General features: G+C 42.7%; 2 protein-coding genes across 13 annotated transcripts in view; one reads left to right on the top strand and one right to left on the bottom strand.

The window, feature by feature from the left end:
• MRPL16 (mitochondrial ribosomal protein L16) overlaps positions 1-6,813 on the top strand; it is a 30,284-nt gene extending 23,471 nt beyond the window's left edge. For both annotated transcript variants that reach the window (XM_056531737.1, XM_056531738.1), the window contains exons 3-4: positions 2,605-2,753; positions 6,245-6,813. In XM_056531737.1, coding sequence (XP_056387712.1) covers positions 2,605-2,753; positions 6,245-6,730 — 635 coding nt within the window. In that variant the 3' untranslated portion in view covers positions 6,731-6,813. The remainder of the gene's footprint in view (positions 1-2,604; positions 2,754-6,244) is intronic.
• Positions 6,814-10,605: 3,792 nt separating this feature from the next.
• The window catches only part of STX3 (syntaxin 3), a 243,052-nt gene continuing 229,187 nt past the window's right edge, over positions 10,606-24,470 (bottom strand). For 2 of the 11 annotated variants that reach the window (XM_056531720.1, XM_056531721.1), the window contains one exon: positions 17,995-19,677. The gene's annotated coding sequence lies outside the window, so the exon portion shown is untranslated. Of the gene's footprint in view, positions 10,660-11,354; positions 11,440-17,990; positions 19,678-24,470 lie in introns of those variants that run through there. The other 9 variants (XM_056531726.1, XM_056531725.1, XR_008846537.1 and 6 more) reach the window with 8 other exon arrangements.

Genomic DNA, 24,470 nt, shown 5'->3' with positions numbered 1-24,470 from the left:
CGTTTTCCCCGTTCTGGCCCGACTATTGTGGGTGGGCATGACGGGGAAAACTAAAGTAAAGCCCCCCCCGCCCCCGATCTGCTATTGGTGGTCGCGTCTAGACCACCAATAGCAGAGATAGGAGGGGTGGCACCCCTTGCCACCTCACTCCTATCGCTACAGGGGGATCGTGGGTGTCTTAGACAACCACGATCCCCCTTATATTCCGGGTCACCATAGACCCGTAATGACCCGGAATCGGCACAAATCGCAAGTGTGAATTCACTTGCGATTTGCGCCGATCGCCGACATGGGGGGTCTAATGACCCCCCTGGGCACTGGCACAGGGTGCCTGCTGATAGATACCAGCAGTCACCCCGGTCCCCGCCCGGCGGGGACTGAAATTCCCACGGGCGTATGGATACGCCCTTTGTCCTTAAGTACCAGGACGCAAGGGTGTATTCATACGCCCTTCGTCCCAACAGGTTAATGTCCCCGATACCATGCCCGATACCTGCTGCCGCTCCACTGTCCCGTTCTTCCGTCCTCCGGGCCGCATCATGTTGTCCTATGGAGGAGCATGTGACACACATGTCACTCCGCCTCCTCCCCTGCGCCCGGCTTAACGCTACGGAGGAAGCAGAGTGACTTATATGTCACATGCTCCTCCATAGGACGAAATGATGCGGACCGGAGGACGGAAGAACGGGACAGTGGAGCGGCAGCACCCGACACAGGAGGTGAGCTGCCTGCAAGGAGGGGGGCTTCTACTAATGTCTACCGGGGGGCCCCTGCTGCTGTTTAAACGGGGGGGGGCCTGCTGCAGTTTAAACGGGGGGGGGGGGGCCCTGCTGCTGTTTAAATGGTGGGGCCCCTGCTGCGATCTAAACGGGGGGGCCCCTGCTGCGGTCTACAGGGGGGTTGCTGCTAATGTCTGCAAGGGGATGATACCTACTATTGAAGACCATCTTACAGCAGAGTCACCTGCACTAATTTGAATTTATGGGTAGATAGTGCAGGTGACCCTATTTCTGCCGCTGCTCACCATGTGGTTATCGGTCTCACCACCAATGCAAATTCCCTGTTCTGTCCAATGGAGAAGAGAGAAATCTTGGCTCATACTACAGCAGCCGCCTCCATTGTACACAACAAGGACCCACATATTATATGGTAAACAGCGCCAGAAACCGGGTCACCCTGGTGTCAGATTCCCTTTAAAATATAAGTACTCGTACTTGGTATCGGCGAGTACTAGAATTAAAGTATCGGTACTCGTACTCGGTCTTAAAAAAATGGTATCGGGACATCCCTAGAATACAGGGATCCATAATTAATACCTGGCAGCTTTAAAGTGCAACATTCAATTGGAAGCGCTGTTATATATTATAAATAGTACAACTCGTCCCGTAAAGATTATGCCCTCACAATAGGGTTGAACATAAAGTTATGGCTATCGGAACACGGCAACAGAAAAAAGGGAAAAAAGAGACTTTTGTTGTGAAAAGGAAAAAACATAATAAAACTATATAACATGGGTATCTCAGAATTGCTTCGCTCAGTAAAGAAATTCCAAAGTTATTACAATTTTGGAGACATGTCAGATTTGAAAAATGAAGGTACTTAAAGGGGGATAAGATGTCTGGTCGCACAGGGGTCCAACAGCTGGGACCCCCACTATCTCCCTGCAGGCACCAGGCGTTCTGAACATTATTGTCCGAATGCTGGGTTCGATCGGCCGTGGCTGTGACACCACGCCCCTTCCATTCATGTCAATAAAAGGGGGCGTGAAGGCTGTCCACCCCAAGACATGATAGAGGCGGGGCCCCAGCATTCTGAACATGTAAGCTGCGAGCTTCCTTGTTTGTCACACCGCGCCCCTCCATTCATGTCTATGGTAGGGGGCGTGACTGCTAGTACATAGCCACGCCTCCTCCCATAGACATGAGTTTAGGAGGCGTGATGGCTGTGGTTACCTGTCATCCGGCACGGATCGGAGTTCTCTCCATCCACTGGATGTCTGGCGTGCCTCGCCGGAGATCCCCTTTTGGATAGGGGGATAAGATGTCTAGGGGAGGATTACCCTTTTAAGGCCACATTTGATTTTTCATTTTATCACATTTTACCACCAAATCCACTGTGAAACAAACAAAATAAAAAAAATGCAATTTTTGGGGGCTTCGGTTTCTATGCAGTTTCGGTATTATACTTCGGTATTCTATGCACTTATGCGGTAAAAATTGACACCTAATCTTTTTTTTCTGTAAGTCGATAAGTTTACAACAATGCCCAATTTATATTGGAATTGTTTTATTTTACTACTTTAAAAAAAAATCTAGTGTCTTGTACATAAATGTGCCAAAGCACAGCATTGATCAGTGTTATTGACTCCATTATAACAGGCTGCTGAGGCTGCCCTCTACCTGTCCTCTCAGCTGATCAGGACCCCATTGCGGTGGATCCAGATTAGCTCCCTGAGCTAGCCGGTAGGGATTTTTCCAGCATTTAGATGCAGCAGTCCACTTTATCACTTGTCTCATGGGTTATATGGAATATAATTTTACGTATGTGGTGATATCAGCTGGATATATTCATACACAGGCTTACTTGTCTGTTGTTTCTCCTTAGGAATCAGCATGAAGGAACGACCAAAACTGCGCTTTATGAACAAAGTTCCAGATGTTGTAAAAGTAGTGAAGGTCCCCAGGAGTTTAAAGGACATTCGTGGTCCAGCATTGCACAGTCTAGAGTTCAATGAAGGGCAGTATGGCATTTTGGTAAGAAAATCCAATAATTTGCATATTAGGATTTCTCTCCATAACTCTGGAATGGCAAATATCAGTTTGACAGGGGTGTAAGGTGTTAAACCCCAACTATTCACATATTGATAGCTATCGTGAAGAAAACCCCTTTAATCTGCACATAGTCATGGCCGTAAATGTTGGCACCCCTGAAATTTTTCAAGAAAATGAAGTATTTCTCACAGAAAAGGTTTGCAGTAACACATGTTTTGCTATACACATGTTTATTCCCTTTTTGTGTATTGGAACTAAACTAAAAAAGGACAAAAAGCAAATTGGACATAATGTCACACTAAACTCCCAAAAAATGGGCTGGACAAAAGTACTGGCACTCTTAACTTAATATTTGGTTGCACACCTATTGGAAAAAATAACTGAAATCAGTCGCTTCCTATAACCATCAATAAGCTTCTTACACCTCTCAGCCGGAATGTTTGATCACTCTTCCTTCGCAAACTGCTCCAGTTCTCTCTTATCCCAACAGCAATTTTAAGATCTCTCCACAGGTGTTCAATGGGATTTAGATCTGGACTCATTGCTGCCACTTCAGAACTCTCCAGCGCTTTGTTGCCATCCATTTCTGGGGGCTTTTTGACCTATGTTTGGGGTCATTGTACTGCTGGAAGACCCAAGATCTCAGACACAAACCCAGCTTTCTGACACTGGGATGTACAGTGCGACCCAAAATCCGTTGGTAATCCTCAGATTTCATGATGTCTTGTACACATTCAGGGCACCCAGTGCTAGAGGCAGCAAAACAACCCCAAAACATCATTGAACATCCACCATATTTCACTGTAGGTACTTTGTCTTTTCTTTGTAGGCCTCATTCCTTTTTTCGGTAAATAATAGAATGATGTGCTTTACCAAAAAGCTCTATCTTGGTCTCTTCTGTCCACAAGACATTTTCCCAGAAGGATTTTGGCAAAATGTAGTCTTGCTTTTTTATGTCTCTGTGTCAGCAGTGGGGTCTCCTGGGTCTCCTGTCGTAGCTTTTCATTTCATTTAAATGTCGACGGATAGTTCGCGCTGACACTGATGCTTCATGAGCCTGCAGGACAGCTTGAATATCTTTGCAACTTGTTTGGGGCTGCTTATCCACCATACGGACTATCCTGTGTTGACACCTTTAATTAATTTTTCTCTTCCGTCCACGCCCAGGGAGATTAGCTACAGTGCCATGGGTTGCAAACTTCTTGATAATGTTGCGCACTTTGGACAATGGCAAATCTAGATCTCTGGAGATGGACTTGTAACCTTGAGATTGTTGATATTTTTCCACAATTTTGGTTCTCAAGTCCTCAGACAGTTTTCTTCTCCTCTTTCTGTTGTCCATGCTTAGTGTGGCACACACAGACACACAATGCAAAGACTAAGTGAACTTCTCACCTTTTTATCTGCTTTCTGGTGTGATTTTTATATTGCCCACACCTGTTAATTGCCTCAGGTGAGTTTAAAGGAGCATCACATGCTTGAAACAATCTTATTTTTCCACAATTTTGAAAGGGTGCCAATAATTTTGTCCAGACCATTTTGTAGTTCTTGTGACATTATGTCCAATTTGCTCTTTTTCCTCCCTTTTTTTTTTTTTTTGTTTAGTTCCAATACACACAAAGGGAATAAACACATGTATAGGAAAACATGTGTTACTGCAATCCTTTTCTGTGAGAAATACTTAATTTTCAGGGGTGCCAAAGTTTACGGCCATAAGTGTACATAGCACACATAGTAATGGGTTCATTGGATGGTGGTATATGGCCTGGTGGAGTGGTTTTTGTGTTCTTTGTTTATTCTTTTATAAAATGTTAGACCTCCATTCCATGTTGTATTCATAAACCTCTATTTTTGGAGGCTTAGCAAAAGTGTTTGATAGGGTGCCATCTGTGCACAAAATTCAGGGAGTATGTAAGGGTCTATGCACAAGCAGCCTATGAACATTAGGCACCTTAGACCAGATTTGGTTACACTTCTATTAATGGAAGGATAGAACCAGAAGGTAAATGCTGTATGATTCCTCTTTGGCGCTCCCCTTTTGTAGTTTAAAAATTAGACTGATTGAGTCATAAATAATGGCCCTGATTTACTAAGAGTGGAGTTTTCTTTGTGGGTTTTGATTACTGACAGGTTTTTCTATTGTATTTACAAATGTTTCCCTGCGTTTTGCTTTTATTTTTTTTAAACATGCTCTGGGCTGTGGGGTTTTCCAGAGCTCTAATCCATCACATTTTTTATGGAAACATTAGTAAATACGTTGGGATTTTTTGAAAATGTCAGGAGCACATCCCCTTTTCAGTGACCACACCCCCTTTCCCCAGCTGTCACTCCCCTTTTTTGGGTTGGTCAGGTTTTTTAATTTTTGGTGCAAATTCTGGTGCAGACACAACCCGACAAAACAGGTCGGATTTACAATAGGAAATCAGGGCCAATGTCTAGTTTGCCATAATGTGAACTAGAACAATGAATTTTGAGGCTGTACTATCCTCTTCAGATAGAACACTGAGGCTCCCCACTGCTGTCAGACAGGTGGCAGCTAACTGGTCTGTTTCAAGGATAACCGGCAGGACTGAAAAGCAGTTCTATTCTGTGTGAACAAAGACAACAATAAAGCAAAGGAAAAATAAAGTAAAGCAAAGCACCTGTTACTGAACATTTAGGTAGGGTCAAAATGTTTACAAATATTTCAGAAGTAGTAATACTCACCGATCCCTCTTACTACTCTCATTCTGATGCTTTCCAGCTCCCTCACTGGCTTGTGGTCCCTCTGGACACAGACATGTGACTGCTGCAGCCAATCACTAGCTACAGTGGTGATAGGCTGCTGTGGTCATATGTCCAAATAGGAGCAGTGGGGATTGGCAAGGTGAATACTATGGTGGCTCAGTATGTAGCCTTGTTTCCTTGCATTACTGAAATCATGAATTTACATGTGACCAAGGGCAGCAGCTGTGTGGAGCTTGTATGTTCACTTTGTTTGCACAATTTTTGTAAGGGTTCTCTAGTTTCCACCCACACTCCCAAAAAACATACTGATGGGTTAAAAGGGTTGTCAGGGTAGAGACTTAAAAAAAAAAAAAATCTGTTGGGGCTTTATAAAACATAACAAAGTGGTATACTAACCTACCCCGCTCCTCCACCAGTACCGGTCTCTGTTGTCTTTTTCTTGTATAGTTCCACTGACGTTCCGTGCAAACAGGAAATGCCCGTTCAGCGGCTGATCTCTATGCTGCCTATTCTTATCAGTCACTGAGCAGGGATTTTCTGTCCTCATTGAACGCCATTAGGACTATTAATGAAGAGAACTGAAGTGGAGACTGGTGCTGGGAAAACTGGTAGCAGCAAGGCAGGTAAGTATACTGCTTTATGTGCCCAGCAACAGAACAGTAAGAAATATGCTTACTGTCTGGACACCCTCTTTAATGTGAAATTTAGATTGTGTGTTGATTGTGGTTTATTTCTTTTTTGCACAGGCTTTGGGAGGTGGATACTTACATTGGGGTCACTTTGAAATGATGCGTCTGACTTTAAATCGAAAATTTGACCCACGCACGACTTTCAGCAACTGGTTGATAGAAGCTCCGCACAAACCCATCACACGGAAAGGACTTGGCCAACGTATGGGTGGTGGGAAAGGTGCTGTGGACCATTATGTCACCGCGGTGAAAGCTGACCAGCTCATTGTGGAAGTGGGGGGACGCTGTGAGTTTGCTGAGGTCTTGCCTGTGCTGAATCAAGTGGCCAAGAAGCTTCCATTCCCAGCAATAGCTGTGAGCCGAGAAACCTTGAAGGAGCTCCAGGAGGAGCTGGAGGAAAGGAAGAGAAATAACCAGAATCCATGGACTTTTGAGCGCCTGGTGACCCGTAACATGATGGGCTGTCGGAAGTATCTTAGTCCTTATGATCTGCATTTTAAAGGCAGATACTGGGGCAAGCGCTGCCTGAAGGATCGTGTCTGAGGGGACTGTTCACATAATGCCAGATGTCTGATATTTGTAACAAATGATACAAATAAAAATGGAAGCCTGTGTATAAGACACCAGCACACTGATCCCATAGTTGTAAATGCTGTAAAATGCAATGTATGTCACAAGGCATATGAGAATTTTGGATAAAAATGTTTTAATTCTGCCATTTCATATACTATAAAACAATTCAGAAAAATGTCTTTAATGGTCCTGAGGATGATGTCCCATATGGGATGACATGGATGACACGTTTTATACATAGCAGGCCTGGAGGGACAGTACATTTCCCTTACCCTGTACACTATAGGGGTTCAACAACTTGTTCATTGGACATAAATATTGTGCTCATTAGTTTCTTAAAATACCTTTAAAGTGGTTGGATCTCCATTTTTTTTATTCTGATTCAGAGCAACAAAAACCCTAGTGTGAAAATATATCATTTTGTCTGCCTTCAGCTGCCACTAGGGGGAGCTTATTGCATACTGTTATATATTGAAATTAAACATTTGAACTTTAACATTAAAGATGTGTGCCCATTAACAGGCTCTGTGACCTAAGGAAAAGTGATGAATGTGGGATTGCTGGGAGTCCAATCACTTGCATTGTCCCATTCTGTTCCCTGCTCTGGGCCTGACAAAGATTAAGCTCAGCTGTCACTATCTGTCCTAGAAATGGTCAACGGGGCTGTGGTTATGCCAGTACACTACTACTGCATTAACAATAGAAAATTGGGGACTACCATTCTCCTGATTGGTGGGGGTCCTGCCAGTCAGCCGTATGCTTCACTAAACTGGCCCCATAGTCGTGACCCTTCAGACACGGAGCGAACATCACTCTTAGCAGGTGGGTGTCTGCATGAGATATTGCAGGGGTCCCCAGCGACGGGACCCCCCGTGATCAGACATCTTATGCCCTATCCTTTGGATATTGGATAAGATGCCTTAGGGCCGGAGTACCCTTTTAACCCCTTCATGACCCAGGGTTTTTCCATTTTTGCACTTTCGTTTTTTCCTCCTTACCTTTAAAAAACCATAACTCTTTCAATTTTGCACCTAAAAATCCATATGATGGCTTATTTTTTGTGCCACCAATTCTGCTTTGTAATTAAATCAGTCATTTTACCCAAAAATCGACAGAGAAACAGAAAAAAAATTCATTGTGCGATAAAATTGAAGAAAAAACACAATTTTGCAACTTTTGAAGGCTTCCGTTTCTACGCAGTAAATTTTTCGGTAAAAATTACACTTTCTCTTTATTTTGTAGGTCCATATGGTTAAAATGATACCCTACTTATATAGGTTTGTTTTTATTGTACTTCTGGAAAAAATCATAACTACATGCAGGAAAATGTATACATTTAAAATTGTCATCTTCTGACCCCTATACCTTTTTTACTTTTCTGCGTATGGGGCGGTATGAGGGCTAATTTTTTGCGTCGTGATCTGAAGTTTTTAGCGGTACCATTTTTGTAATGATCAGACTTTTTGATCGCTTTTTATTCATTTTTTCATGATTTAAAAAGTGACCAAAAATACGCTTTTTACGGACTTTGCAATTTTTTTGTGTGTACGCCATTGACCGTGCGGTTTAATTAATGATATATTTTTATAATTCGGACATTTCCGCACACGAAGATACCACATATGTTTATTTTTATTTACAGTTTTTGTTTTTTTTTAAATAGGAAAAGGGGAGTGATTCAAACTTTTATTAGGGAAGGGGTTAAATGATCTTTATTCACTTTTTTTCCCACTTTTTTTTGCAGTGTTATAGCTCCCATAGGGACCTATAACACTGCACACACTGATCTTTTACATTGATCACTGGTTTCTCATAGGAAACCATTGCAATCGGACTTCAGGCACTGAGCAGTCATTCGGCGATCGGACAGCATGGAGGCAGGTAGGGATCCTCCGGCTGTCATGTAAGCTGTTCGGGATCCCGAGCAGCTCCCTGAGCTAACCGGCATTAGTTTACTTTCACTTTAGACGCGGCATTCAACTTTGAACGCCGCGTCTAAAGGGTTAATAGCGCGCAGCACCGCGATCACTGCTGTGCGTTATTAGCCACGAGTCCCGGCCGTTGCTAGGGGCCGGGCCCGACCCGCTATGACGAGGGGCCACGCTGTGGCCCCACGTTATAGAATGGGAGCCGACCCATGACATACATGTATGTCATGGGTCGGGAAGGGGTTAATGTCCAAAACTTGGTGTGAATGCACCCTTATCCTAACTACCAGACAGTGTCCGGGGTAAAGAGCTGCTGCTATCCGTCACGTCTATGTATGTAGAGCGTCTAAGGCTGAAGATGAAGGAGACAAAGTAGTGGTCTCGGGGGCAATTGTTTTTTTGGACTTCCTTTTAGTAGCCACTTCAATATATACCACCTTTTGTCTTTCCATAGCCCCGATCTGCAGAGCATTGCAGGACTGCTGTGTGCGGTAGCTTTCATGGATCGTTTTCGCTCTGTGTAACTTGCTGCGGCCTCTTCTGGTCCCTGCTATTCCCCTTGTCATCCTGCTCACCTTACACCTGCACTCTGGCAGTCATGAGGCAATATGGAAAGGGCCATCAAAGACCTAGGCACCAGCGCAAATGGCAACCTGGCGCCTTGGGTTTGTCGAGCCCTGGTGTGTATACACTTCTTTTCTATAAACTCATCCCTTTCCTGGACAGAATACCTGTTTCTAGTGTAATGTTTGCAGCTCATAGTTCTTCCAACCCCCCCCCCCCCCCCCAGGAAACACTGTCACCCTCAGACTGTAATACAATAGTGCAGAGTATATACTGTACTGTAGTGATGTTATTAAAGGGGATAACCAGAATTAGAAAAACACAGCTTCCAAAAACAGCAACACATCTGTCCTCAGGTTCTGTGTGGTATTACAACTCTGCTCCTTTTTATTTCAGTGGAACTGGGCTGCAATAGCACACACATATACCGAGGACAAAAGGGCGCTGTGTTCTGCATGAAATAAGCTGATATTGTCTAATCCTGGATAACCCCTTTAATGTGTGGTATATATACTATAGTGAGATGTTGTGTGGTGTATATACTATAGTGAGATGTCGTGTGGTGTATATACTATAGTGATATGTAGCATGTTCTCAGCACCAGTGTCATTTGGGCTTCTAAGGTTATCCTGCCTGTGTTCAGCTAGACCTAAGGGATGGGTAATACACACATATAGGACTCGTTGACGCCATCATATTTGTATTCTATGTCCTTTTTGTATATGTTTTGACTAAAGCAAAAACGATCTTATCAGAGGGATGTAAGAGAATCCACTTTTAGAAAGGGAAACAATCCACGATTGTGGTAATGTAAGCAAGTTCAGTATTTCCTCATTGTCATGGCTTCTATTAGGCTCATAGGGGTCCACGGATATGATCTGCCCATGACTGGGAGGAATTGTGCATGTGCCAAAAGTACACTTCAACCACAGGAAACGGTGTATTAGTTTACTAAAGTAGTGTTTTCAAAACCAGGGTGCCTCCAGCTGTTGCAAAACTCAACTCCCAGCATGCTTGGAAAGCCGAAGGCTATCCGGGCATACAGGGAGTTGTTGTTTTGCAACAGCTGGAGGCACCCTGGTTGTGTAGCTTTGGACTAAAGCCATAAAATCAGCCCCCATTTCTAACAATCCCCCCGCTGCCGTCCTGATGATGCTCGTTCTCTTCTCAGGAGGAAGCGACTTTGTCTTAGGTTACAACTGAGATCAGTGAACAAATCTGGGTCTGTATTAAGTTTTCCATTAACCCTTTTGTTCGATCTCACATTTCACTTAAAATTAGGACTGAACACACAACACACTTATAGTTTCACAAAGTCTTTAATAATCGATATCCAGCACTGTCTCTTTAAATCCAGTATCTTCTTAATATTGGTTACATGTTCCTCCAGTTTACATTGTTCCACATCTTAATGCGGGAGGGGGAAGAAGAATTGGCAAATTATATTAAGTAAGAAGCCCAATTTCACTGCTCCTTCACTTTTTATCATTCTCTTCTCCATTCACAACCAAAGCTGCATTTAAAACAACATTAAGTAGCTCACATTTCGCTCAGACTCAACATACAATACTACAGACAGTCCAGATCTGGAAGAACTGACCAATCAGAATGTATTACTGAAGTGTATGCACTGAGTTCCTGTCTGGTAGCGCCCCCTACAGTACAGGGAGGTATTACATGTTCTGTACTACTCTTTACCTGTGTCACGGTTGCTGCTCCTTTGGACACCAAGTAAGGGCGGTTCTATTTAACTTTAGGACATTGGCTGAGTTCATTTTACAGTATCAGTAGAATTTTTAATGCAGCTTTGGATGTAACTAGAGAAGAGGCTGCATTGTCACTCAAACACTATAGAAGAATCGTGTTTACATTACATATAGGTTTATCTTGCTATTAAGGAGTTTATTCAAAGTTCATGTAACAGATATCCGCCCTTTACGGAGTCTACAGTATTGTCAATGCAGCGCCAAATACATCCACTACCGCGTAATACACGCTGCCATAGGTTACAATCAATAATAACTTAATATATACACATATCGACATAAATATTGAATTGACTAGTTCATATAGTGCTAAGTTTTACCCCACCCCATTGTCGCCCTCACCTCAGGCGAAGATTCCTCCGATTGTGGACGCTGTGATAATGATGAGGATCACACAGCAAATCAGAATCATGATCTTCTTCTGCAGCATGTAAAACGTCAGAGAAAGGAAAGCTCAGAATAGGGTGATACCTCAAACCAGTGTTTGCCAAGCTTCTGCAAAACTACAACTCCCAGCATGCCCGGACAGCCATTGGCTGTCCGGGCATGCTGGGAGTTGTAGTTTTGTAACAGCTGGAGCACACTGGTTATGAAACACTGCCTTAAACAATATTTACTGTGGTATGATTGTGACTAGAGATGAGCGAACTTTACAGTAAATTCGATTCGTCACGAACTTCTCCGCTCGGCAGTTGATGACTTTTCCTGCATAAATTAGTTCAGCTTTCCGGCGCTCCGGTGGGCTGGAAAAGGTGGATACAGTCCTAGGAGACTCTTTCCTAGGACTGTATCCACCTTTTCCAGCCCACCGGAGCATCTGAAGGCTGAACTCATTTCCGCAAGAAAAAGTCATCAACTGCCGAGCCGAGAAGTTCGTGACAAATCGAATTTACTGTAAGCTCGCTCATCTCTAATTGTGACATTTTAACTCATCCACATGGGCGTTTTCAGGGAAAACAAAAATGTCATGCTATTCCTTATCCTTCCTGCGGGGGTGCTGTAGTCAGAAGTGTGCTGCAAACACCTGAGCAGGAGTAGTAACCTCTGCATGCATATATTCTCTGTGGAGGTATATGCACCTTTATATATGCCTGAGAGATCAGGTATAATGTCATGAGGGCAAAAGGGAAAAATCCCCTTTAAACGCTGAGGCTTGGTTCATACTACCTACCTCCCTGACATATATAGGTAACAGCAGCAGCGGACCCCATTCACTTCTATCACCTAGTGACTCATATCAGGACATACACGTTATTTCAAAAGCACAACAGCCCCCGTTTTTGAGTCCGTTAAAAATAGAAGATACGTCACTAGGTGACTCTGTTTAACCATAAAAATCAATGGGGTCCGCGGCCCCTGTTAACAGTACAGTATACGTAGGCTAACACAATATCCGTCGGCAACCTGTTTTCGGCGGGATGACGACAGATACGATTAATGGGGGGCAGGAACGTAGTGTGGACCTAAAAAAGCTAAGTGGATAAGAAAAACCAGGAAACATTTTATTAAAGGGGATGTCTACTTTCAAGTGAAATTCAGCTCCATGGCGAATGTTACCCAACTGGTATACCCAATTCCTGGTAGAAGGATACAGCATGTTATTGTATCTAAGGGAGCCCAGGTAATTTCCCTACAGCCATGTGGGTGATGGACACTGAAGATAGACATCCCCTTTAAGGACAGAAATGTAACATGGCCACAGCGGGCTGTAATAGATTATAAAAAAAGGGGTGTATTTTTGTTTCAGAAACTGAAATTTTTTACACAGGCCTTGTATTTGATATTAAAGCTTCTCCTGATTCAAGTAAATGGAACTGAACTGCAATACCAGACACTGCCCATGAGCAGGGGTGGTGCTATTTCTGGAAAAAAAAAGAAAGAAAAGAAGACCCTTGTCTTGTAATCTTGTACCGGCCCACTGGACCCATGTTGCATGTATTAAAATAGGATTACACGAGTGGGAAAGGAAGGGAAGGGGTCTGTTCCTTCATTTAGTATTTTTTTTAAATATTCTACAATATATACAAATGTACAAAAAAGGTCAAAAAGAGCGTACGCTGTACTGATCCAATACAAATATATAAACTCCTCTTATTAGAAAAGGGTTGAAGTTAAAGGGCGTTTCCATACAAGCATTAAAATTCCTGACTGCATTCAGCATCCACAAGAAATAGGAATTGGGCTCAGACAAAATACCACTTACTTGCATTCTACAAGGCCCCAAAATATGAAGCGGGGGGAAGATTTATCAAAACCAGTGTAGAGGAAGAGTGATGTAGTTGCCCATAGCAACCAGCCAGATCCCTGCTTTCATTTTTCAGGGGCCTCTTTAAAAATGAAAGAAGCGATCTGATTGGTTGCTATGGGCAACTGCACCCCTCCTCTACACAGGGTTTGATAATAAATGAGATGGTATCCAGATGCCTAACGCCCTGTAGTGAGCTTAGAAAACAGTCCTCATTTTGTTACCTTTGGCAACCAATAACATATAGAGTAGAATTGACCTTACTTGCTTTAAAAGGGTTGTCCAGAATTAGAATAATTCTGCTTCTTTCTTACAAAAAAAGCACCACTCCCGTCCACAGGTTGCGTCTGGTACTGCAGCTCGGCTCCACTGAAGTCAATTCGTACAACACACGACCTATAGACTGGAGTAGTGCTGTTTTTGCAAGAAAGAAGCAGCATTTTTCTTATCCTGGACAACCCCTTTTATATCAACTTACAATACCCCGTATTAAATAGTGCAGACATGTTGGTAGATGTGGTCAACCCTGTACATCCCTGGTCTTCAAACTGAGGACCTCCAGCTGTTGCAAAACTACAACTCCGTTGGCTGTCCGGGAGTGCTAGGAGTTGTAGTTTTGCAACAGCTGGTGGTCCACAGTCTGGAGACCACTGCTATACAGTATATGTTCTGGCCCAATATGGGCTTGTTCACACTGCAGACATTGCACTTGCAAGGGTATGATCGCATGGATGTGCAGTGTCTCATAGACGGCAATGCAGTCCAGCAAAATCCCATCCAAGGAATGAACATGTTCGGACGTACTTCTTGCCGCGGAAAATCCACAGTGTGCACAGAGCAGCAGAATCCCTCTGAAAACAATGGGAGTCTGCTGTAAATGGATTTCTTTCAGCATAATAACGGCAGTGTGGGTGTGCCCCAGGGTACCGTTAGCAACGGCAGAACAAGTCGCCACTAGGACCGCTCAGAAATGTGCCATCTCCATAGACGGCAATGCATTTTTGATTGACGCGTCATTTCTTTTTGCGGAGTGTGGAAACGCAACTTCTGCCATGTGCAAGGTGCAGTAGAATTCTATTGAAAACAATGGGAGTCTGCTGCAAAGGAATTTCCAAGCTGAATTTTTTCAGACAGATTCCACTTGGAAATGGGGCATTATAATGACTGGAGATCACATATATACTAAACAAGTGTGCCCATGGTGAGCAGAGGGAGCTTGAAACATAAGAAACATTCATATCAGCGCACATAATTTTATATGGTCTATGGCAGTGGTCTTCAACCTGCGGACCTCCAGATGTAGCAAAACTACAACTCCCAGCATGCCCGGACAGCCAACGGCTGTCCGGGCATGCTGGGAGTTGTAGTTTTGCAACATCTGGAGGTCCGCAGGTTGAAGACCAATGGTCTATGAGATCCATATGCTATTACCTCTATTCTATAGTGACGTTCTATTTGCAACTATATATTGTCCCATAAATAACTCTAGTAAGCAACAGGGTTGGAAAACCTGGAAAACCTTGTTGAGCTTGTGAAGCACTAGTAGGCCTCGAGTGTCATATCCCTGTCTATTAAACACTTCCTGGGTCAGGGATGGTTGTGTAGATGTAGATTCCCATTGAAAACAATGAGAAGCCAAATTCACAAGGTTTTTACTCCGATTCAACTCAGAACCTGTGTGGAAATAACCTGAGTGGATTTTTCGTGCTGAAAATGCTCCCCTCAGCTTATACTCCAGTGAACAAAAACAAACAAAAAAAAGCTTCTGGCATAGCTGTGAGGGGATGGGCCAGGCCATCCATCTTCGGCCATCTATGCTGCAGGGACCGTCCGGTGGGGAGGGTTAGTCGTTCCGGGCTGTTCATCTTCACCGGGAGGCCCTCTTTTCCGCTCCGGGCTGGCCCCGAACTAGTGACGCTGCATTAACGTCATCGTGCAGGGATGTTCATGCGCCGGGATGCCCCGGACGTCACGGACGTCTGCTGCGCACGGACGTCCCTGCGTGTCGTTGTCAATGCAACGTCACTAGTCCGTGGCCGGCCTGGAGCGGAGAAGAGGGCCTCCCGGTGAAGATGGACAGCCCGGACCAGCTCACCCTTTGTTCCCACCAAAAAAGCAACAACTGGGGAGGTGAGTAGAAAACAAAAGGGGGGTCTGGATGATGACGAAGGGATTGACAGGCGGTGATGATGAAGGGGGGGATGATTACGGGGGTGATAATGACGGGGGTGATGATGACGGAGGTGTTAATGACGGGGGTCTGGATGATGACAGGGGGGGCTGATGACAGGGGGGATGATGTATTTCCCACCCTAGACTTATAGTCAAGTCAATAACTTTTCCTAGGTTTTTGGGGGGAAATTAGGGGCCTCGGCTTATATTCTGAACGGCTTATACTCCAGTATATACGGTATGTTATATTCCTTTCCTATAACCATGGGACCTAGGCCTATGACGTGTACAGTAATACAGGTTATGTCAATAAACCCCCATGTGTATCCACAGTCCACAGTGTGCCCAAGACCTGATTTTCCTGTATGATGTGAGAGATTAGGAATGTTCGATGTCTCACAGAAACTACATTTATTGTCTCGTAAAACCCACCAAACCCAAAATGCAGGTTACACTGGTCTAAAAATGCAGTAACATTCCTGCATACCTACAAATGAATGCATAAAGCCACAAACAAATCATTTTCTACCCCGCATGTTATATTACTGGGGGTACTAAGGCCTAACAATGACTGGGAAAATATATTATTAATAAGGCACAAACTGCACTAAAAATCTGGTGTACAAGCCTTGCACCACCACTGTTTTTAGACAGTTTTTCAAGGGGGATAGGGGATAAGTGTCTGATCAGGCAGGGGTCCAACCGCTGGGACCTCGTCTGCGATCTCTTCTATGGTGCCCCAGCTAATTATCAATCCTTGGTGCACTCCGGCCCCCACCTTCCTGGATGGACGCAAGTGATTGCCCACTCAACCGATCACAGGCTGATGCAGGACATCGCTGTGGCTGGTGGTTGACTGAGTGGGCTGTCACTTGAGTCCATCCAAGAAGGTGGGGGCCAGAGGCACCAAGGATGTGTAAATAGCCGGGGCCACATACCAGAGATCACGGGGGTCCCAGCAGTTGGACCCCCCGCATTCAGAAATGTATCCCTTATGCTGTGGATAAGTGTCTAAAAAGTTCAGTTACATAACCTAGCCCATTAAAGGGGTTTTCCAAACACACAGTCATCCCCTATCCCTAGGATAAGGGATGACTTTGCAAGTTGGGAAAGCCCTATAAGTCACGGCACATCTATAACTATCTGGGGGGGGGGAGGGAGGGGGACTGCTGAGGCCCTTTGTGATCTCGTGAATGTGAACCCAAGTCTCCCATTAGAATGGAGTGGCATAAGCGCAGCCACTCCATTCATTCTGTATGGGAGCCATGAAGACAGTGGAATGCTGCTCCCATAGAGAATTAATGGAGCAGCTGCTCACATACACAACTCACCACTCCATTCTAACAAGAGACCCAGGTCTCTTTTCTCAAGATCAAGGAGGACCCCAGCGGTCAGTCCATTCAAAGACCCGATATGGCCATTAACGTGTGGGGGAGGAAGATTGGAGTTAACATATCCTGAGGAAGGGAAATAAGTAATTTTAACTGAGAATTAACCTTAAAAATGGGCTTCTGAGATAGCAAGGTTTAAAGGGTAGTCCCCCAAAAGTCCTACGAGTGACCTAAGAGTCATCTTATCTACTTTCCAAAAACCCCAGTGATCAGTTTTGATCCGTAATAATAGGGATTTTTTTCCACTGTCCGTAAAACCAAAAAAAAAATAGTTTTTGTTATTTTACTGAAACTGGAGGAACTTGCACAAATGATTAAATGCATGAACGTACTGAATGCAGCTAATGGGTGCATATCAGCATTCTGAGCAACGGGCATATATTACTTATATTCTTTGTGATTCATTATGGTTCTCCATTATGTCTGTAAAAAATGTCGTCTGTCTGTGATTTTTAAATAAGTTGTCCAAAAAAGAAAAAAGAACAACACTGTCTCTTATCAGTGGGAGAAGTTGTCACTGTCCATATTAGAAATGAAGTATTACATGCTGGCCAGAAATCAATGAATAACAACCAATTGCCGCTTAGACTAGAGTTAAAAAAAAATCTTCAATTTACGGCTCTGTAATGCACACGATATAACTAAATACTATCCATAGCTTATAGAAAAACAGATATCCTTCATATATATCACCTAAACACCTGACCTCTATGCAAATTGCATGATACCTATAATTTTTTACTGTGTTTTGCCAATGATGACCAAGACATTGTGATTAAGCCATTCTGTACCTCTGCTTCCTAATGGGCAGGGGCAACATGACCCACAACACCTTGTGCCCCCAAAGCACAAATCTGATATTTGGTCATAAGAGTTGCACAACACTTGTACTTTAAAGGGGTACTCCGGCCCTAATACATCTTATCCCCTATCCAAAGGATAGGGGATAAGATGTCTGACTGTGGGGGTTCCGCAATCTTGCATTCGGCACTCACCACTTTGAGCTGCACACCACGCTGCCAGCTCACAAACTGCTGGGTGCCGACCATGGGGCCGGAGTATCGTGATGTCACGACTCCGCCCCCCCGTGTGATGTCACGCCCAGCCCCCCGCCATGCAAGTCGTCACTTCCCCTCCCATAGACTTGCTTAGCAGGGGCGGGGGTTGACATCACACGGGGGCGGAGTCGTGAGGTCACAATACTGCGGCCCGTGGTCGGCACACGGCAGCTTGTTAGCTGGCAGTGCAGCGTGAAACTCAAAGAGTTGGGTGCCGAATGCAAGATTGCGGGGGTCCCCAGTGGAGGGACCCCCGCGGGCAGACATCTCATCCCCTATCATTTGCATAGGGGATAAGATGTCTTAGGGCCGGAGTACCCCTTTAAAAGGATATTCCAGAATAAATGTATTGATGACCTGTCCTCAGGACTAACCTTGCACAACCATGGGTGTGCAAGGTGTCAGTGCCCCACCAATCTGATATTGACCTATCCTGAGTAGTGCAACTTGACGCTGTTGGTTGACAGTCTGGTTATTAAGAATACACTGCGTAAAAACCTTTTCTTTGACACTAATATGGTAGCACAAGCACATCCATAACAACAACTCTCTCTCTCTCAGAGTACTTATTTCTCCAGTCCAAGGCCTTTCTAAGTTGTATGTACTACATATGGAGAACCTACTACAACCAACCGATTGTGCGGTATTCTGAAGTATTTTTGGCTTAATATCCTGAGTGATCTCACTTGCATACACACACACTGAGGGACTCTAGGATGCCTGGATAATTCTAATCACTCATACATACAGGGGGGCATTTATCATTGTCTTTAGAGCTATTTTTGTGTGTATATTTGATGCACATTTGGCGCAGCGCTACACCTCAGGCTATTTTTTGCTATTTTTTTAAAAGCGTGTACAGACCAGCTGTTAAGGGTAGTCTTATGCAATGGTAATGAATTTATCAATTGAGACTTTTGGTAAAAAGGTGCAAAAAAAGGCACAAAACGACCAAAAAGTCTCAAAACTACACCAGCCCAGACTTAGCTTAGCTTTTTGGTGTATGTGAAAAGTGACATTTCAAAAAATGTGACCTGCACAAAATGTATCAAATGATCTGTGGCCATTTAATACACTTGGTGCTCCTACACATTACCAGCACACACAAAAAGGGGCAGAAAAATGCTTCACTTACACCTACAATGATAAATGCTTCACTTACACCTACAATGATAAATGCTTCACTTACACCTACAATGATAAATGCTTCACTTACACCTACAATGATAAATGCCCCCACAATCTCCATAGTACTCTGAAAATTCAATCTGCATGGAGATGGAGACAGAGATAGATTTGTAGCTGTGGCCCGGCACTGTAAGATATCTTTGAAAATCACTGGTCCGCCATATTGGGGCAATCTAAACTCACCAAAGCATGGACAAAGCAAGGTCAGTTTTTTTCCACCAGATTACCTGAAGTTAGTTGAATAAGGCTGAAAACATTAAACGTAGTCAAACTGAATAATATAACATTTTCCTAAAAGTTACAGTTTTAGTCAGGATTCCATCTATGACTATAGTCTCCAGGTTGAAAACGCAGTACAAGGAATGGCTTCTTGTTTGGCACATGCCTATTTGGTTTTTACAAAACGCTCTTGCCAACCGAGCACCTTATGGTTCAATTGCTCTTTGTAAAGTATATACAGAAATTACATATGATACAGCCTGAACATGAATCCTTGTATAGGTGGTGAAGAAGAGGTAGACCTGGGTGGTGGAACGGGTGAAGTTTGGGAGTGAGTGAGGGTCAGTAGATTTGCAAGGATTAGGTGTCATGGATGGAGTGGTACACTAGAGATAAAAAAAAAAATAGATATGTTACAGAAAGCTACTATAAAATATTATATGATAACATGTTTCAAGCTCTATCTGTAACCTTTATATATCTGTCTAAAAATCTAACTGCACATCACTATTAAAGGGGTACTCCGGTGGAAAACTTTTTTTTTTTTTAAATGAACTGGTGCCAGAAAGTTAAACAGATCTGTATATTTATATTTTCAAACAGTAACCAACCCCTCAAGACTAGTATCAGTTACCTGATACATAGATGAAAGATAATAAATATAGTAGTAATAGATCCCTGGATCGTGCTTCAATTATAAGGTCTACATGTCTACTGAGGAAAGGGCCGTGTTCCATTTATAAGAGCCCTGAAACGCGTCTAGGTGTACAAGAGTTATTACTACATCACCGATATCCAATACTCACCTATTTTGAAGGATCCACTTCGGGTTATACCAGCAATATCATCCAAGTCCAACATCCAGGCAGCATTGCCAAGCGCCTGTGATGTCACACGACATCAGGACACCACGAGGTCTGCACCTGTTCACCGCTAGATTCCAACTACAGCGAGAGATCTCAGGAGCGGCTTTCATCCATAGTGGTCTGTGGCAGGCAGACCGCCGCGGTGACGCATGCCAGCGTCTTTTACCACCCGAGACTTGCGGACCTCACTATCTATCCTCAGGTGACGATACAGTGGGACTTGTATCAGGCTGGTAACTATAACCCATCCATCTCACATAATATATCAGGATCCCACACTATTTACGGGACTTTAGATTATTTCTGGACTATCAATTACCGGATTACCGAAAGTGACATCAATTTCACATTTTTCTATTAAAGGGGTTATCCAGGCAAAAACTTTTTTTTATATATCAACTGGCTCCGGAAAGTTAAACAGATTTGTAAATTACTTCTATTAAAAAATCTTAATCCTTCCAATAGTTATTAGCTTCTGAAGTTGAGTTGCTGTTTTCAGTCTAACTGCTTTCTGATGACTCACGTCCCGGGAGCTGTCCAGCTCCTATGGGGATATTCTCCCATCATGCACAGCTCCCGGGACGTGACATCAGCAGTTAGACAGAAAACTTCAGAGGCTAATAACTATTGGAAGGATTAAGATTTTTTAATAGAAGTAATTTACAAATCTGTTTAACTTTCCGGAGCCAGTTGATAGATAAAAAAAGTTTTTGCCTGGAATACCTCTTTAATGCTAAATATCGGTGTTAGTTTTTATTGTATTTGTATGTTATAAGCACATATATCTTTTTTCCTCAGCACAAGGGCCCTGTGCTATGAGGTCAAGTTGCAACAATTGATATTTTATACATTTTAAATAAAATTGTATCTTATAATCGAAGCACGATCCAGTGATCTATTACTACTATATATATTATCTTTCATCTATGTATCAGGTAACTGATACTAGTCTTGAGGGGTTGGTTACTGTTTGAAAATATTGCTTTAAATTTCTAACACCTGGTGTAGGTGTACAAACTCCTTACCTCGGCTAGTTAATTGTGAGCTGCACAACCCTTTGTTTTAGATTTGTAAATTACTTCTATTAAAAAATCTTAATCCTTTCAGTACTTTTTAGCAGCTGTTTGCTACAGAGGAAAATCTTATTTTTTTAATTTCTTTTTTGTCTTGTCCACAGTGCTCTCTGCTGACACCTCTGTCTGTGTCAGGAACTGTCCAGAGCAGGAGAAAATCCCCATAGCAAACCTTTGCTGCTCTGGACAGTTCCTGACACGGACAGAGGTGTCAGCAGAGAGCACTGTGGACAACACAAAAAAGAAATTCAAAAAAAGAAAAGAATTTCCTCTGTAGCATACAGCTGCTAAAAAGTACTGAAAGGATTAAGATTTTTTAATTGAAGTAATTCACAAATCTGTTATACTTTCTGGCACCAGTTCATTGAAAAAATTTTTTTATTTCCACTGTAGTACCCCTTTAATCTACTGGTATCAATTTGCACATTGGTTTCTTATTATCATTCTAGTCTCCTAAAAAAGATTCAACCATCTGTGATGGTCGAAAAAAGACACAAGTCAGCTTACCATCAGTCTGTATAGGGGTAATTGCAGCATCACCGGAATAGTCAGAAGCATGGAAGGCCGTAGGCCGTGTCCCAAGTAGACAATAGAGAAAAATAGTAGAAAATCCAAAAATCCAGCTCCCGCAAAATGTTTACAAAATTTTGGTATTTATTCAGTGGATTTGTGTTATAAAATTGCCATGATTAAGGGCTATTACTCAGCCCAAAATGTGTCGATATTTTCACGTTTCTTTTTACGTGACATGTTGTGCTTTTTTACCTGGTTTTTAATGCATATCATTAAAGTTTGTAGTTTTTAACTATTTCACATTTTTTTCGGAAGCTGGATTTTCTACTATTTTTCTCATCTGTGATGGTGGCTACAGTAGAAGGATTGGACCAGGTAGTCCAACCACCCGTATTTGTCAGGGGACAATCATGTCCAGATTTAAGTTAATTGCTCTGTGCAATGCCTTATATTCATGTGATGCTCAACCTTATGATATATCATTAGTGCCCTGTGGCATACGTTGACCATTGGCCACAGTTCAAAAACAAAGTGTCATACTGCATAGGAAAGCTGTGATTTCCCATACAGATTTTTTTTTTAAAAAAAAGGATGTTGGCACATACCAGACTAATGGAAGCCAAAAGAACACTCTTTTGGTCTCCATCTTCATCAAGACCAGTGTCGACCCCATCAATATTCCAACTTGAACAATATTTAACTAATATTAGGCAAAAAATTCAGCGACCATACCACATTCCACCATGGTCACTGTGGCTTTCAGAAGCTGAGAGGTTTAGCAACATCTTTAATATAGAGTGCAAAATAGTCCTTCTCAAGAACCGGCACTGTGCAAGGACTCGAAGTCCAAATGGGTACTCTCCGTCCCAAAGGCATAACCCTATGACTAATCCAAAACAGTATCCATGGTAGAGAGGCAGCACTCCAATGGTGTAACAAGTGATTTTATTCACCCATCCAGTTACAAAATGCAACGTTTCAGTCTCTCAATGAGACCTTTAGGTCTCATTGAGAGACTGAAACGTTGCATTTTGTAACTGGATGGGTGAATAAAATCACTTGTTACACCATTGGAGTGCTGCCTCTCTACCATGGATACTTTGTATAATACAGAGTGCATCTTTTTCTGTAATGATATCCATAGCAAATCTTGGTTCAATCAAATTGTACAGACACAGCCAAGATAAACAGGATTGGACACGTCTGGATCTGTTTGGATTACTTTAGATGGAGGTGATCATTAGTCATTAGTATAGCACATTTATTTGTGGATTTTATTAATGCTGAACCACAAAATGCCCTAAATCTGATTTCTAATCCCATGTCATAGTATTATTAGTAGAATAATAAAATACTAAAAACTAGAATCATAAAATGCCAATAACTATCTTAAAGTACAACTAAGGATTATACAAAGATGATCAATGATCAATTTAAAGGGGTAACCAGGCCAAAACTTTTTTTTTATATATCAACTGGCTCCGGAAAGTTAAACAGATTTGTAAATTACTTCTATTAAAAAATCTTAATCCTTCCAATAGTTATTAGCTTCTGAAGTTGAGTTGTTATTTTCTGTCTAACTGCTCTCTGATGACTCACGTCCTGGGAGCTGTGCAGTTCCTATGGGGATATTTTCCCATCATGCACAGCTCCTGGGACGTGACATCATCATTGAGCAGTTAGACAGAAAACTTCAGAAGCTAATAACTATTGGAAGGATTAAGATTTTTTAATAGAAGTAATTTACAAATCTGTTTAACTTTCCGGAGCCAGTTGATATATATAAAAAAGGTTTTGCCTGGAATACCCCTTTAAGTTATGACAAGTTTCCTTAAAATTTTTTTTATTTCTATGGTCAGATTGTTATTAAGAATCCCAATTAATAAAAAATATCCTCACATGAAGAACAATCCAATGTCTTGTGCCCTTAATATTGATATCTAAAGGCGGCCATACACTCTCAGCAGCTTTCAGCCGAACATTTGTTTTGCCAACATATACTTCATAAACCTGAACGGTCAGCCAAACTTTTATGTGTTCTTGGTAAGGAAAGGAGGGGTAACCCCCTGCCACACTTCTTATCTAGGCTTATCTTTTTGAGAATAAGATCAAGCAGTTCTAATTCACCATTCCAGACCATTCTCTTCCCTGACATTATCTATGCAAGCTGAATACACATTAGTATGTCAGCATTTTGCATTGAAGTCGGTGTTTTTTTTATTAACTTTTTCGTAATGTGTATGGGAATTTTTAAATGGTGCCACCACTTTTAGTCAGAGTGGACAACCACTGCAAAGAAAAGCACTTGCTTTGGTTGATCAAGCCTCTTCATGTATTACATAGTGAAATGAATGGCTGACGTAACATTATAACCCTCAATAAAATGTGATGGTTTCTGAAGCTGGACCTATGGCAATAAGATGACGCAAGCGGGATTCCAAAGTGTCAACGGGAGTGCGGGATCCCATAGAAGTGTATGGGGTTTTCACTTCAGGCGGAATTCCGATGGCGGAAAATCTGCCGTGTGAATAGACCCTTACTATTGCAGATGTGTTAGAATTCTAGTGTAAATTGCACACACAAACTGGTATATATGAGTTATACGATATTTATTATGATTTTTAGACACTTTTCCACCTTGGTCAATGAGGTGTCATGGCTTCGCAGAGGGAGTGGATCATTGTACCACTTGCGCACCAAATAGTCACCAAAATTGCGATGTAACAT

This window comes from Hyla sarda, chromosome 7 (genome assembly GCF_029499605.1).
Source record: "Hyla sarda isolate aHylSar1 chromosome 7, aHylSar1.hap1, whole genome shotgun sequence".
In the NCBI taxonomy this organism is placed as follows: Eukaryota; Metazoa; Chordata; class Amphibia; order Anura; family Hylidae; genus Hyla; species Hyla sarda.
Note: the sequence above shows the minus strand (reverse complement) of the source record. Positions and strands in the feature narration are given on the sequence as shown.